This window comes from Sander lucioperca, chromosome 7 (assembly GCF_008315115.2).
Source record: "Sander lucioperca isolate FBNREF2018 chromosome 7, SLUC_FBN_1.2, whole genome shotgun sequence".
In the NCBI taxonomy this organism is placed as follows: Eukaryota; Metazoa; Chordata; class Actinopteri; order Perciformes; family Percidae; genus Sander; species Sander lucioperca.
Window position 1 is genome coordinate 37635188 of NC_050179.1, and position 13627 is coordinate 37648814.

At 42.6% G+C, this 13627-nt stretch overlaps 1 protein-coding gene across 8 annotated transcripts in view; it reads right to left on the bottom strand.

Moving 5' to 3' along the window:
* bicd1a (bicaudal D homolog 1a) overlaps positions 1-13627 on the bottom strand; it is a 37419-nt gene that overhangs the window by 312 nt on the left and 23480 nt on the right. Inside the window, exons 3-10 of one of the 8 annotated variants that reach the window (XM_036003244.1) lie at positions 12309-12461; positions 11479-11976; positions 8525-8917; positions 7177-7929; positions 6859-7010; positions 6511-6721; positions 4192-4267; positions 1-1756 (exon numbers count right to left, since the gene is read on the bottom strand). The exon at positions 1-1756 is cut by the window's left edge and continues 312 nt beyond it. In XM_036003244.1, the coding sequence (XP_035859137.1) occupies positions 4220-4267; positions 6511-6721; positions 6859-7010; positions 7177-7929; positions 8525-8917; positions 11479-11976; positions 12309-12461 (2208 nt within the window). In that variant the 3' untranslated portion in view covers positions 1-1756; positions 4192-4219. Of the gene's footprint in view, positions 1757-3799; positions 6722-6858; positions 7011-7176; positions 7933-8524; positions 8918-11478; positions 11977-12308; positions 12462-13627 lie in introns of those variants that run through there. The other 7 variants (XM_036003242.1, XM_036003243.1, XM_036003241.1 and 4 more) reach the window with 7 other exon arrangements.

A 13627-nucleotide genomic window follows, 5' to 3' on the forward strand; every position in this document is an offset into this window, starting at 1 on the left:
GCTATGTAGTTGTAGTTTATCCATTTCATATCCATCTGGCAAAAATATGTATTCAGTGCAGTGAGGGGAACACTTTAGACATTATGAGGGTACCAAGACAGAGGAATGGGATTTCAATTATGCGACAAACGTCACACATTACATCCATCTCAGCCAGACTTTGCCCCTCTGTGATCAAAACAATGTTTCAAAAAGAAATAATATCTTGATTGTATCCCCAACTGTCTTGCCTTTCTTATCAGCCTGCTGGTTAGTTTGTGGTGATAGAAATGAAAAGATTGAGTTCATCTTAATCAGATCAGTCTCCGACCAGCACTACTGTATTGCTTTAATGCATATGCATAATTGTGCTTAGACAGTACTGCATACTGTTTGGAGGAAGCATGTAGAGACAGCTAGACATGTAAATGGATGAACAAAGGGTCATAATAACAGTTTTCTGGGGGTGTGGCCAATACAGTGAAAGAGGAAGACAGAGAATACTGGGTGAGAATACAATGACGGTTACTCGAGAAGAGGAACGCTTTTGGGTAACCCTCTCTGCTCTTAACTAATGTTAAAATAATGGAGGTCAGTTCACTCCATGTTCACTTAAACCTGTGCAATTCAAAAGGCAAATTTCAGGCCGACAGCCCTAGTCCTGATCTCAAACACTCAGTCTCTCGTCTATCTCAGTCTCTGAAGATCTGAGCTACATAAACAGACACAACCATGCCACTAGAATCTGCTGTAAAAATAAATACAAATAATAGGAGGTATAAAATAGTTTTTATGCACATGATTTGCAAAAAAAAAAAAAATCTTTGTTTAAAAAAATGACAAGCATCCCAAGAAAGACTAGTGATGTTAGAAAGGTAGCTGAAATCCACCCATCACCACAATAAACAGTTTTCTTAAAATAAAGTGTTTACCTTCATTAGTCTGTCTGCAATGTCAAACCCAATGTACTCTAACACTCCTATGTGAAAGTGGCATACATATGTTTTGATTATTATACTGTCAAAATCTGACATTTTAATGCCGTATAGTATGATGAGGCAAGTTTTAAATCGGTTTACTACACCAGAAAGAACCTTTGCAGGTCTGGTTTTGGTTGCATTGGTTTTCCTTTGTTCAGCCGTGTACAGTAGTGAATCTGCCAAATTGTCTGTGATCACTGAAGTCTTCACCACAGCAATAACACACGGCTTGATATCCATACTGAAGAATGACCAACAAACACAGAAAAAACATTCCAGTAATAAATATTTTAGAAATGTGTTACAAATCAATATGTAAATAAATAATCAATAGAGTAAATAAATTATAAATAAATACTAATACGATTAAGGGAAAAGATTCCAGTGATTCTCATTTTGCGTCTTAGTTCAGTCCTTTTCCAGGACAGGATGTCACTTCCAGAGAAGAAGAGAGCATCTTACTCTTCTTCTGCGACCCAGGTAACCAGGAGGCCTGCCGAGGGCCGGACCATGTTTGCGCTTAGGGAGGGGAGGGCGGGGTCACAGAGTCCAATACGCACCAGGTGGATGCTAGGTTGGGGGTAGTAAAACTGAGGGAACCCCAATCCAAAGTGTCTCTCTGTCTCTGCGTGACTCCTACCAGGCCGAGGCCAGAGCCTGGGCTGGAGCAGTGGGGTTAGGTGCCGGGGAGCAGAGGTTGATGGGCCAGACAGTTACGAGGATCGCAGGGGGAGAGAGGGCTACTGCTGCTGGACAGGACTGCACGGTGTTTCTGGAGGTCTGCCAAAAATTTAGGACTGTAAGAATGCAGAGAGACAGGAGAAGAAAATAAATAAGATTGAGTAAAAAAAGACTGGTAATGTAAAGGCTACGAAGAGGGGAACAGTTGTTGGAAGAAAATGAGGTTACACCAAATCAACAAACAAAAATGCAACCTGTGATGTGGGCAAAAAGACTGACATAGTTTTCTTAAAGGAAAAATTCAGCTTTTTGGGAAACACACTTATTCGCTTTCTTCCTCCAGCATATAAACCCCCAGAAAACCACAATACATTGTTTTTATAGCCTAGAAATCTAGACCACCCTAGCAGCAGCAAATGTAATTTGCAGCCAGAGTCAGTCTAGCAACTCTCCGTTGGCTTGCGAGCTAGAAAAACCAAATTCTGGTCAGGCCAATCACATCGTGTATATAGTCGGTGGGCGGGGCTTAACATAATGACGGCAGAGTTGCGACGGTTCTGCGTGAATTCCCTGCTACTTGAAAACAACGAAGATGGCTGCTGCTGCTGGCGAACAGCGGTCTTTGGAATCGGTTTTGGCCGCGACTCTGGAAGACTTGGAGTCAAGCTTTTCTTTGAGAAAAGAACAAACAACGGCACTGAAGTCATTCTTAAAAAAGGAAGATGTGTTCGGAGTTTTGGCGACCGGATACGGCAAACGTTTAATCTATCAACTAGCGTTGCTCCGGTTGGTTGTAGCGCTATCCTATTGCGTGCAGAGAGAATTTGAAAGACAACCGTTTATCCCGCCCCTCGGATTGAGCCCTGCCAATGGTGAGTTCCCAGACCCAACATCTTGATGTGGGTCTGGCTTGTCAGGCTTTTGTTTTTACACTTTTTGTATGAAGACTACTCAAACTAGATATAATGTGTAATATGTGTATGTCTAAATAAGTGAACATTTGAGGTGCTTTTAGGCAAATTTTGTTACCTTTGGACAGAGCTAGCTACATGTAGCTGTTTCCGCCAGTTTCCACTCTGTGTGCAGAGCTTAGCTAACGGCTTTTAGCAGTAGCTTTGCATTTAGCGTACAGACATGAGTGGTATCAATCTTCTCATCTAATGCTTGGCGAGAAAACAAACATATTTCCTAAAAAGTCAAACTGTTCCTTTAAACCACTCCAGAGACAAGGAAAGGGCTGTTTATATAATAATTCAAGACTTCAAGTATTTGGTGAAAACATTGCGAACAAAACAGGATTGGAGAGTGTTGGCTAACCAGCACAACACTAAAACCAAACATGGCCTCAGATCTGTCAGCAGTTTCCTAGTTACCTTGTATGAAAGTCTCTGTCCATTGACAAAGATAAAGACAACCTGTTGCCCAGTCTGTCGGTAAACTCAAACATGACTAGCAACAGTAATAGACCTTCCTCACAGTGGACTCTTGACTTGGCTAATGATGCTAATTATAGCTACTGGCTAGGTTGCATGGCTTTATGTGACACTTCCATCCATTAATAACACATGTGCTTTTCAGGCTATGGGAAGTCATGTCAGCCATGAAAAAGGTCTATAAGAGAGAAAACTATAGTGCACATTCAAAGTATAGCCTTACATTTTGAAACTAGATTTTTACTTTAAAGCATAACTCTCGCCAAAATGCTCTACACCTTAACTACACCGGTGCACAAGGGATATACTAAATCTGTGGCTACTTGTTTTGATATCGACTCGTTTTGACTGCCGAGTTGGTAGCGGCCGGAAACAACAAGAGCTACGGTGAGTTGTTAAAACCCTTCTTTTTAGTAAACTCTGGGTACACAAACAATGTTGTCAATGCTGGAGTTCATGTGTAGAGCCCCTGGTGATACTTGGAGAAAAGTCTCATGTTGTGTCGAGCCTTCATAGTGTTTAAAGTGGTCATAGTGTTTTAAAAATAGATATTTTGAGGCTAGCATAAAAGTGCTCCTATTACTCCCATTCAAAAGGCCATTTGACTGAAAAACAAAACTACGGTACATCTTAAAAGTGGCGCTTCCGTCCTAAATATGCTTTTAAACGAAAGTTTGACTCGGGTACATTCACAAAAAGACCCTAGGTTGCATTTTGGCGAGAGTTACGCTTTAATATTGTGTTTCTCTTTTAAATTGCAACTACAAAAAGTAGAAGTGGCACTCAATTTATACACCAAAAGCATGTATAGAATACTGGCATGCAAAACTTTACCTGCAAGTGAAAAACAAAAATTCCTTCACTTCCTGGTGTTAATTATTTATGAAAGCCATAACCTGCATGCCTAAAACTAGCAAATGTAAAGTGGGAAAACTGAGAGCATGCAGGACCTTTTATCTTCTACAGATGCAGGTGTTCAACCAAGAAAAGATGTGAAAGTCTATGTGCATTAAATAGAATGTGAATGGTGTGACTATTAGTATAATAGACAGAGAGATAGATAGATAGATAGATAGATGTCAACGAGCCTACTACTAGCAGGTTCTCCAGCTTGTTACCTGCGGGCTAGGGAGGCTCTCCCGCGCCTTAGTTGTGGGGAGAGTGACGGTATTGAGGCAGCAGGCTGCTGACAATCTACAAGAAACTGATAAATTAGACAGATATACAGAGTGGTGACACTCAGGGTTAGACAATAGGACAGAGAAAACACGCAGCACAAGACAGGGGAAGACCTGGTCAGAGACAATGAGACTACTACTGGTTTGCTGCTACGATAGCACTGGTTTTTATACTAAAGCACCAGTCTGATCCTGCTCTATATACAGTTTTTCTCACGACATTACTATAGCACTATTTAATAATTTACATATGGTGGGGATATTCATCCGTGGGGATATTCAACTGTGATTCTTCTGGTCGTGGAAATCAGTGTTTCTGTAAGTGAAAAGTCTGAGAAAAAGAGAGCATGAGGAGAACTATGAGAAAAAGAGCAGAGGAAATACTTGAAGCCAGGCTAAGCATAACCTAAGTGGCTTCTTCCACTGCCTGTCATTTACAGTATATGCTTGCATAGTGTAAATGTAACTAAACCAGTCTCATCTGATCACACCGACAGGACCAGTCACTGCACAGCTAGACAATCAGCACTGGAGGTGGAAAACACAAAGACACACACACACACACACACACACACACACACACACACACACACACACACACACACACACACACACACACACACACACACTTGAATCAACCAATATTATATTGATTGGTACAGCACACAAAGAGGAAGACAGACACAGTGGGGCTAATGCTGAACAATCCAATGCTGCTCAACTCCCGAACACCTGGTGCTCATGGCTCAATTCTATTCATGAAGTCCGTTTTAAGTCCACACCAGTCATGCTCGTCAGTTCCACTCATATCATATGATGTTGTGTTATCTTAAAATCTTGTTTAAGCTGTTTCCCTTATGCTATATATTATCTGAGGTAGGATAAAAGAGAGAGAGAGGGTGAGAGAGAGAGTGACACACGCACGCGTGCACACACACACACACACACACACACACACACACACACACACACAATTGTAATATTCTTGTTTTTATGTTGATATCCATCAGTTTTGTTCTTATTGTTAAATTTTGTTGACATGATTGTTGCTTTTGCACAAATGTTAACCTAATGCTTTATTGTCTGCATCCTACCAATATGGTCATGCTAATAAAGCCTCTTTGAATTGAATTGAATTGAGAGAGTGGTCAAACAACATTTGAAAGTAAAGAAAATGGAAATGTTCGCTGGTGGAGAAAACTGGGAATATTGTGAGAGAGGTTTGTCAAGACAATGTCCGTCAGCAGAGGGAGGAGTGGATTTAGTTTACTTCCCTCTACTTTTCTTTTGGATACTACATGAGGGGTAAGTGTACAGAGGGGACAATCAAATAGGAGATTGAGGCACAGAGAGGAGGTCTGACTGGTCAAGGATTGCCTGGAGGAAATATAATTTTACAACATAGCATATTTTTATGGAATAGTTTAGATAAAATACCGTTTGATAAAGATGCAAAAAAGAAAAAGAAATCTAACATGTAATTCACAGAGTCTGCCACACGGAGGTGCTATGAGTCACTATATGCTGAAGCAGAGGCTGCAGCCATGTTTTGCTCGGTTTTCACTTTGACACACTTCCTAGTACTCTAAGAGAGTGATATAAATATTGTCTCATTTTATGGTAGCAGTTATTCATATGCCAAGAAAGATGACTGGTATCACATTTGTAACGGTGTTCATAAGAAAATTCTATGCAGTCCAACCGTATCAATACCAAAAAGGCTGTTCAGTGCTGTTTTGAGGATGGAGCAAGCTGTCAGGGGCTCCTTCTTCCTGAGTGTTGCTGCATGTTCAAACCATAGACATGTGAAACCAGTTTTTCCTCCTCTCTGTATCCCACCTAATCCAGTGGCTTCTGGGAACTGTGTACATTGATGATGATGAATCATCGCCTTCGTCGAAGGCGAGGAGATACCGAGGCAGGGCTACTGGTGCTGTGAGAAGGGGACAGTCGACCTATGTCTTGTCTTGAATAAATGAGTCGTCTGAACTCTAAGGTTAGCCGCTCAGGGTCTACCATGATGGGCTGGGTGCCCAGAAACAAATGAGGGTAACTGATGTTCGGTTGAAGAGTTGAAGCTGAGGTCTGGATTGTTTCAGAAAGTGTGTCTGAAGTCCACGCAGACATGGACGGACAGGCGGTTAGTTCTACAGAGGGAGGATTAGTAAGGGAGGTGTTCAGGGTGTGGGTGGTGATAATGGAGGGGCTGTGGAACCTCGTGGGACTGGAGGGAGCTGTGACGGCACCTCTGCGACTTACTTTGGGCGGGCTGCTTTTTATCTTGGGCACTTTAGCGCCGCGGCCACGGTGAGTCTGCTCGTGGTCAAACTCCAGATCCTCCAGCCGTTGGGTCAAGGCCAGTTTCTGCTGGATGGCCATACGGAGGAGGGAGTTCAACGTCTTTTTCTCATCCTCTGCTGCTGCCAGCTGCCTCTGCATCTCATCCAGCTGGGTAACGTACTCATCACATCTACAGAGAGAGAAAGAGATAAAGGTGCAGAAACAAAGATTTGAAGATCTGTCACACAGGCAAATCCTCTACTTATATTTTAAGGAACGTTCAAATGTTCACTTTCCCAGCTTAATGGCCTCATTTGCCGCTCTCACCTTGTGGCAAACATGGCCCTGAGAGACGAGAAGGTGGCGGCATCTTCTTTCAGAGCCTTGAGCTCGTTCCTCAGCTTCATCATGGTCTCTGTCACCATCGCCTTTTCATTCTCGTACTTGCTCTTCAAATTTGCCAGTGCCCCCTCTGCTGTCTGCAATGTGGATCATTTGACAGTTTATCACACCATGTAGGCCTAATTCAGATAACATCCGGGTTGTATCTCTGACACAAAAAGGACAAATGATTGGTTTCCTACAGTTTGCATGGGTATTACATTTTTAATGGTATATTAAGTACAAAGAACAATCCTCTTTCACCTGTTTATTGGCCTTCAGCACCAGCCTGAGTGTGGCTATCTGCTCTCTCTTGGTACTGAGCAGGGACTTCAGTTTGAGTATCTCTTCCATGCACAACTCCTTGTCCTTGTCAAGCATCGGCGCCAGCTCCCTGGCTGCAGCCCTCTGCCTGGACAGCTGCAGTGAGCGGTCCACAGCCCTCTGCAGGTGTTTGATCTGGTCTCTGATGATGGCGTTCAGGTTGTAGATATTCATGGGCTCCTTCCGCAGGTCCCCACCTGCCTCGGAGGGCACTGGAGACGGGCAAGGAGAGATGCTGATGACTGGGGACCCTGTAGGGTTGCGGGTAGGGCTGCTATGACAGGAGTCCACCGTGTTGGTTGTCGTCTCATTGAGATGGCCGTCTTTGGATGGGGAGTCCATGGGAGTGCGCGGGAGCTCGGAGGAGCAGGCTGCAGACGCTGCAGCGAGGCGTCGCGCCAAGCGAGGCGAGAGCAAAGCCCGGTGGTCGTCTGAGCCCTTCAGGCTGCCGCTACGTGTGACGCGGCTCTGGCGGTAGTAGTCCAGCATGACGCGGTTGGGTGTCTCGTTGTTGCACAGGCAGACATGGTGGTAGAGCTGTGCCAGTTCTTCACTGAAGGTTACCAGCTCATCCTGTGCTGCATTCAGCATGCCCTGGCTCTCTGTGGCTGTGCTCGCCGATGCTCGGAGCTCTGCCTCCAGGCTCACCACCCTCTCCCGACTCTCACGATAACTACGCTCCAAATGAGTTACCTGTTTGGATAAAATCAATTGAACATTTGCAACATCACAGGGTGCAAAACAGCACTGAGTGCAGTTATTATCGTCCAGTAGAGTAGTATTTGGTTGATAAAGAGGCAGGAATAAAAATATAAATATTAGGGCTGGGACGATATGCTTTTGTCCCAATTTGATTCTTTCACGATACATAGATGCCGATTTGATTTGTATTGCGATTTTCATTTATTGCGATTCTAGAAGTATTGCGAATGGATAGAATTGAGTATTGCAAATTCTTTTTCCTTCTTCTTCTTCTTCTTCTTCAAAAAAGAGTTGAATAATACACTTCTAGAGACAATATATCATGAGACATTTCTAAAAACAAATTGTTTTCTTAAAAGAAAGCACATCACATGTCAGTCAGTCAGTCTATTTATCTACAATAATCTATATTTATTTCATTTGTAAAGAAGTACATAACATGCATTCTCTGTTTTGCTGGAAACGGATATGATGTAGTCACTGTCGGTGGTACCGTATAAACAGAAAATATTTAGGTGAATCATTATACATGAATCGATTTTTCCCAACCCCTAATAAATATACACTGTATGTAACTATGCCAAACCTGTTCAGTCAGTGCCGGGACCCTGTCGTCGCTGTGGCTGTCCCCCTGCCCCTCCACAGCCTGGTTGTACTTCTCCTTCAGGACCTTTAGTTCTGCTTTCAGGTCGATCACCTCCGTCACCGCCACCTTGTACTTACACTCCAGGATCTCGAACCCATGGATATCGGGATCATGGTGACCATTGGCTGGTGGTGATAAGGAGCCCCCATCAGGTTTCTCACTCTCCTGTGGTTCATCAAGCTCTTTGTCTCCATTGAGACATTTCATGCCGCTGACGCGCTCCATGAGGCGATGGACGCGCTCATTCTGCTCGGTCAGGGCGCCCTGCGTGTGCTGCAGCTGGGTCTGTGACTCCTGCAGGTTCATGAGAAGCGCCGACTTCTCCCGCTCCACCTGCAGAACGGGGGAGGATACGCTACCACATGAGAGGCAGTCAAGACAGTGAGGGCAAAACACAATGCTGCATACGTGTTTAATGATCTACATATTCATAAAACCCAGGACAGGACTTTCACTTTATCATTTTATATATTTATATATTCTTATATAGTACTCTGCATTGGTGTGTTCTGCCATGTTAACAGACCAAAACGTGTGACTTCCAAGTTCTGACAACCAACTACAAGCAAACTTAATTCAGTTACGCAAATGTATAATCCATCTGACCTCCACGACTCCACAATATAAAGGTGCTAATAAAGATAATAACAAAGTACCATGCAACCAGCATAGGGCAGGACTTAGGCTCAGTTACGCAAATGTTTTATCAGTATGACCTGCATAACTCCATAATATTAAGGGGCCAATAAAGATAAAGACAATGTACCATGCAACCATCATTATTAAGTAGCAAGGTAACAAACACAGGCAAATCATAGACTAGCAATGTATCAGTTGACCTGTATTTCTGAACAAAGCTGCCGGTAAGGACAATGGAAACTTTTGATCAGGGGAGTGTGCTCCCACAAAGCTAAAAGCTTTTTGATCAAGTCTTCGAATGCCGAAGGAAGCTTAGCAAATAGATAAGTTTAAAGCATTTAAATGATGATTTGATGCTTGAAAGCCTAGAGTGATACCTCAAATGAAATTGTGAATGTTTTTGTTCCATAGTGTCCATAGTGAAATTTTGAATTTTGTTTACCAGAATAATCATCTTGAGAGGGAAAACTGATTAGCGAGTAATTGTGTTAACAGAGAAAGGGACACGGCTCATGTAGCAGCTACTGATCTCATTTTCAATTTCCCAGAGGAGCTCAGCTTGGGCGAAAATAAACAGTAATGACTTAATTACATTTTTTACCAGGAATCTAATCTACCTAGAGTATGATTGTTATGTTGTTCAACACACTGTATGTAGTGTATGTAGTAAAATGAGAATTCTTTCCTATACTACATTATATAAGCCTTATATTTATACTGTCTGTTTATATGGATGTAGCTTATCACAATGGAAAGTTGGAATTAATTGTGGTATAAATTAGAGATGGTCTGATACCATTTTTTGCTTCCTGATACCGATTCCAATACCTGAACTTGCGTATCGGCCGATCCCGAGTACCGATCCGATACCAGTGTGTCATATATTTTATTGTTTTAACAACTGTATACTACTATCCCTGTATGGATGTGATATGATTTCTATCTTTGTTGTCAGTCTGGCTCAGATTAAACTCTTTGTGAAACATGAACAAACACAAACAATGAATGCCACAGAACTGTCTTTCATTATCCAGTTTGACAGTCCGTTATAACGTAAAAAAAACCATAAATAAACTACTTTAACGTAGATTTTCTTTAGGGCTTTATTACGTGGTATTGGAGTGGTGCATTAACTCCAGTACTTCCCGATAGCTACCAGCTATTACCAGCGTTTTAGGCAGTATCGGAGGCGATACCGATACTGATATCTGTATCGGAACATCTCAAGTATAAATGTGTACAGTGCCTGTGGACAATAAAAAACTTCTATGACATTTCCCCCTACCTCTTTGGGTCTCATTTCCCAGTTAGGACTCTATTTCTGTCCCTTGTCTCTAAACTAAAAGCCGAAACAGTCTGTTTCTGTCTCTGTCTTGCCTCTGCATCTCTTCCCTGTGCCTATTGGATGCTAATCACCCTGACAGGGCTCCCTATGGCACACGCAAATGCACTGCCTCTGCTGCTGGACTCTTTTGCTTTGCTATGATTTCGCTTCATCACTTCCACTAAGACATAGGCACATTAGAGCATACATTACATAAAACACATTACAGTATATACAGTTCATGAGCATTGACATAGGCTTAAATGCACATGTGCAAAACGTTGCCACTATCACTGAACATGCGTGGTCTGTCACTGTCACTTTGTGATAGTACAGTTTAAATGATGTTGCAGTGCTATTATTTGTATTCATGTTTGGAAGACATTCAATAAAGGCTGTAGTATTAGGTGGTGTTTTTCCTGCTTTTCTTCTCGTTCCCAAACTGTCATCACCTTGTCATTTCCTTGCTGTTACCAGTGGCAAACAGTGGCCAGGGCTGCTTTCATCAGTGCAGCAATGAACAGTGAACACAGAAACAGTCATACACCAAACAAACACACAGTTACACGCAGAATGCAGCAGGACAATCGATAAGACGCCTCAGTTTTTCCACTAAAAAATGAAATGTACTGTGGGAAAGTGGATCAGCATAGCTGTCTTCTGATGTGCTTTGGGCTGCAGTAAACTGTTCTGGGTAACGTTAGCAGCTTTAAAGTGACTTAAATCTTCCAGACTGTAAGTCGACACACAACCAATGTGACGTTCAAGTGGCTTCAGTACTGACCTTAAAAATAACATCAATGACACAAAAGGGCTAAACAAAAACTAAGTGCTTTCTATCAGCTGCAAGTCAACACTGGTGATTTTACTTTTATTAGTTATTGTGAGTAATTTAATTTACTGTGGTATATACTGCTTTCTTATGACCCACCTGTAACAGCTGCTGTTTGAGCTTCTGCATCTCAGACAGGTTGAGCTCACTGAACAGGTCCGGCACGGGGTGGAGGCCTTCTCCTTTCCAGCCTGGCCGGTAGTCCCCGTTCATCTTAGCCAATCCGGTGCCTGTGTGAACGAGGCAGTTGCGGCGGTTGCTGTCCTCATTGTTGCCGTTAGCAGCAGGGATGGAGCTGCCGTTGGTGCCGTTGGTTCCGTTGGTCTCCTCAGAGAACTTTAGACCCTCTACACCGGTGACGGTGAGCGCCAGATGGGCCCCTGCTCCGTAGACACTGTCACTCAGGCTGATGTGGTGGGCCAGTTCCTTTCTCAGATTGTTCTTCTGCTCGCGCTCACTCTTGAGGGCATCCAAGGCCTCCTCCAGCTGACCCTCAGAAATGTCCTTCAGACGTAAGGCATCTTCCAGCTGACTGTTTAGGAGAACAGTCTCCTCCTCCAGTACTTTGATTTCATGTTTTAGTCCCTCATACTCCACCTGAGGAGCAGCAGAAAGGACAGACGGGGACAGGAAAAGAAAAGAGTAGAAAACATTTAATTTAAACTCTTAATTACATTCTTTTAAGGATTGGGTCCAATCCCATGTCAAACTAGGGGGGACATAAGGAAGGTGTGAGTAAAAAAAAAGAAAAAAGTAGACAAGTTAAAACAAAGCCCACTTTAGACATTAAAGTGTGTTCCCATTTTAAAATCTTTGTTTAAAAAATAAAAAAAAATTTGGAGCCAGGTGACTAAAACCAAACACCACAATGTGTATGAGACAAAATTTGCTGGTGTGTGGAGTAATTGAGAAAATGAGTTTATACTGACCTGGCTCTGCTTGAGCGTAGACACCAGTTTCTGCAGCGTGATGTTCTCCTCCTCCAGCTCTGTGTAATCCTGAAGCAGCCTGGTCTCCCTGAACTTATACTCCTTGACCTCTTCCCTCATCCGGCTCCTCTGTAGCTCCAGCATCTCGTTACTCTGGAGCGAGGAAAACAAGTAAAGAGTCAGGAGAGAGAAGGAAGAGGATCACAAGTCAGCTCATAACCTAAATCCATAACTGACACAACAGAAAGTAATATCTCTCATACATGCAATACAGTATACACTATACACTCTCAAACTCCTACTGTACATGTAAATAATACTTCTCTCTGATAGCATGTGGATAAGAACGTTTATCAAACTATTTCATTATCTAAAATGCAATGAGTCAGCACCTTTAGACTAACAAAAAGATCAGCATTTTGTCACCTGCTGTGCAGAGACAGAAACATGAGCATATGCTGGACCAGATTAAGTGTCGATGAGACGATAATGCACCAGCCACAAAGGTCATAAATCTAAGTATAGTAGGCTGCAGCACTGGATATATGGTAATTGACTCTGATATTATGGGAATAGACCTCAGTAAAAATCAGACTGAGTTTTATTTCAAGGAATAGGGAGATGGATAAATATCCTCTCTGTTAAAGAACCGACCTTGAAGGTACTTTTAACTTACTTGTTGATGTTGTGCTCTACAGTACATTTTCTCAGTTCAGCTGGGCTTATTTGTTTTTACAGTATGTAGTGGACAATTGTTCCCCTGTATTTCCTAAAGATGAATTATACAGTATTTTTCAGAAATGACACGCAGAATAAGAATGAGGTTCTTATTTTGTAAACACAGGCATCACCAAATGTGTACAGTACAATGCAACAATTACTGGACATACAAAGTAAAGATCCATTTATACTATACATGCGCATGTGTGTACTTCTCTCACTGCAGAGCTTCCTGCTGCTCCCCTGCAGCTCTATATCTATCTATATGGCAGAAGTGCTGACCCAGAGACAGTGTCAGGAGTGGGTGGGTGCACACACAGGAGGAAAAAACTCCCAAACACACATGGCCTCTTCTGTGCTATGTGTGTGCTTGTGTATGTTTAGGGGTGGATGACAATGGTGCTTTTAGAACTGGCAACTGGACTGAAAGCAAAGACCATTATGACACAATGAATCTTTTGATTTGTACAGTAGGTGACAGCGGCTCCTATACTCTAAAAGCAAATGGAGCCTCAACTGCAAAGTACATAGAAATACAGTAGGCCTGTACTGAAAACACTTTCATACTAATCCAGGGAAATATAGCAGAAACCAAATGA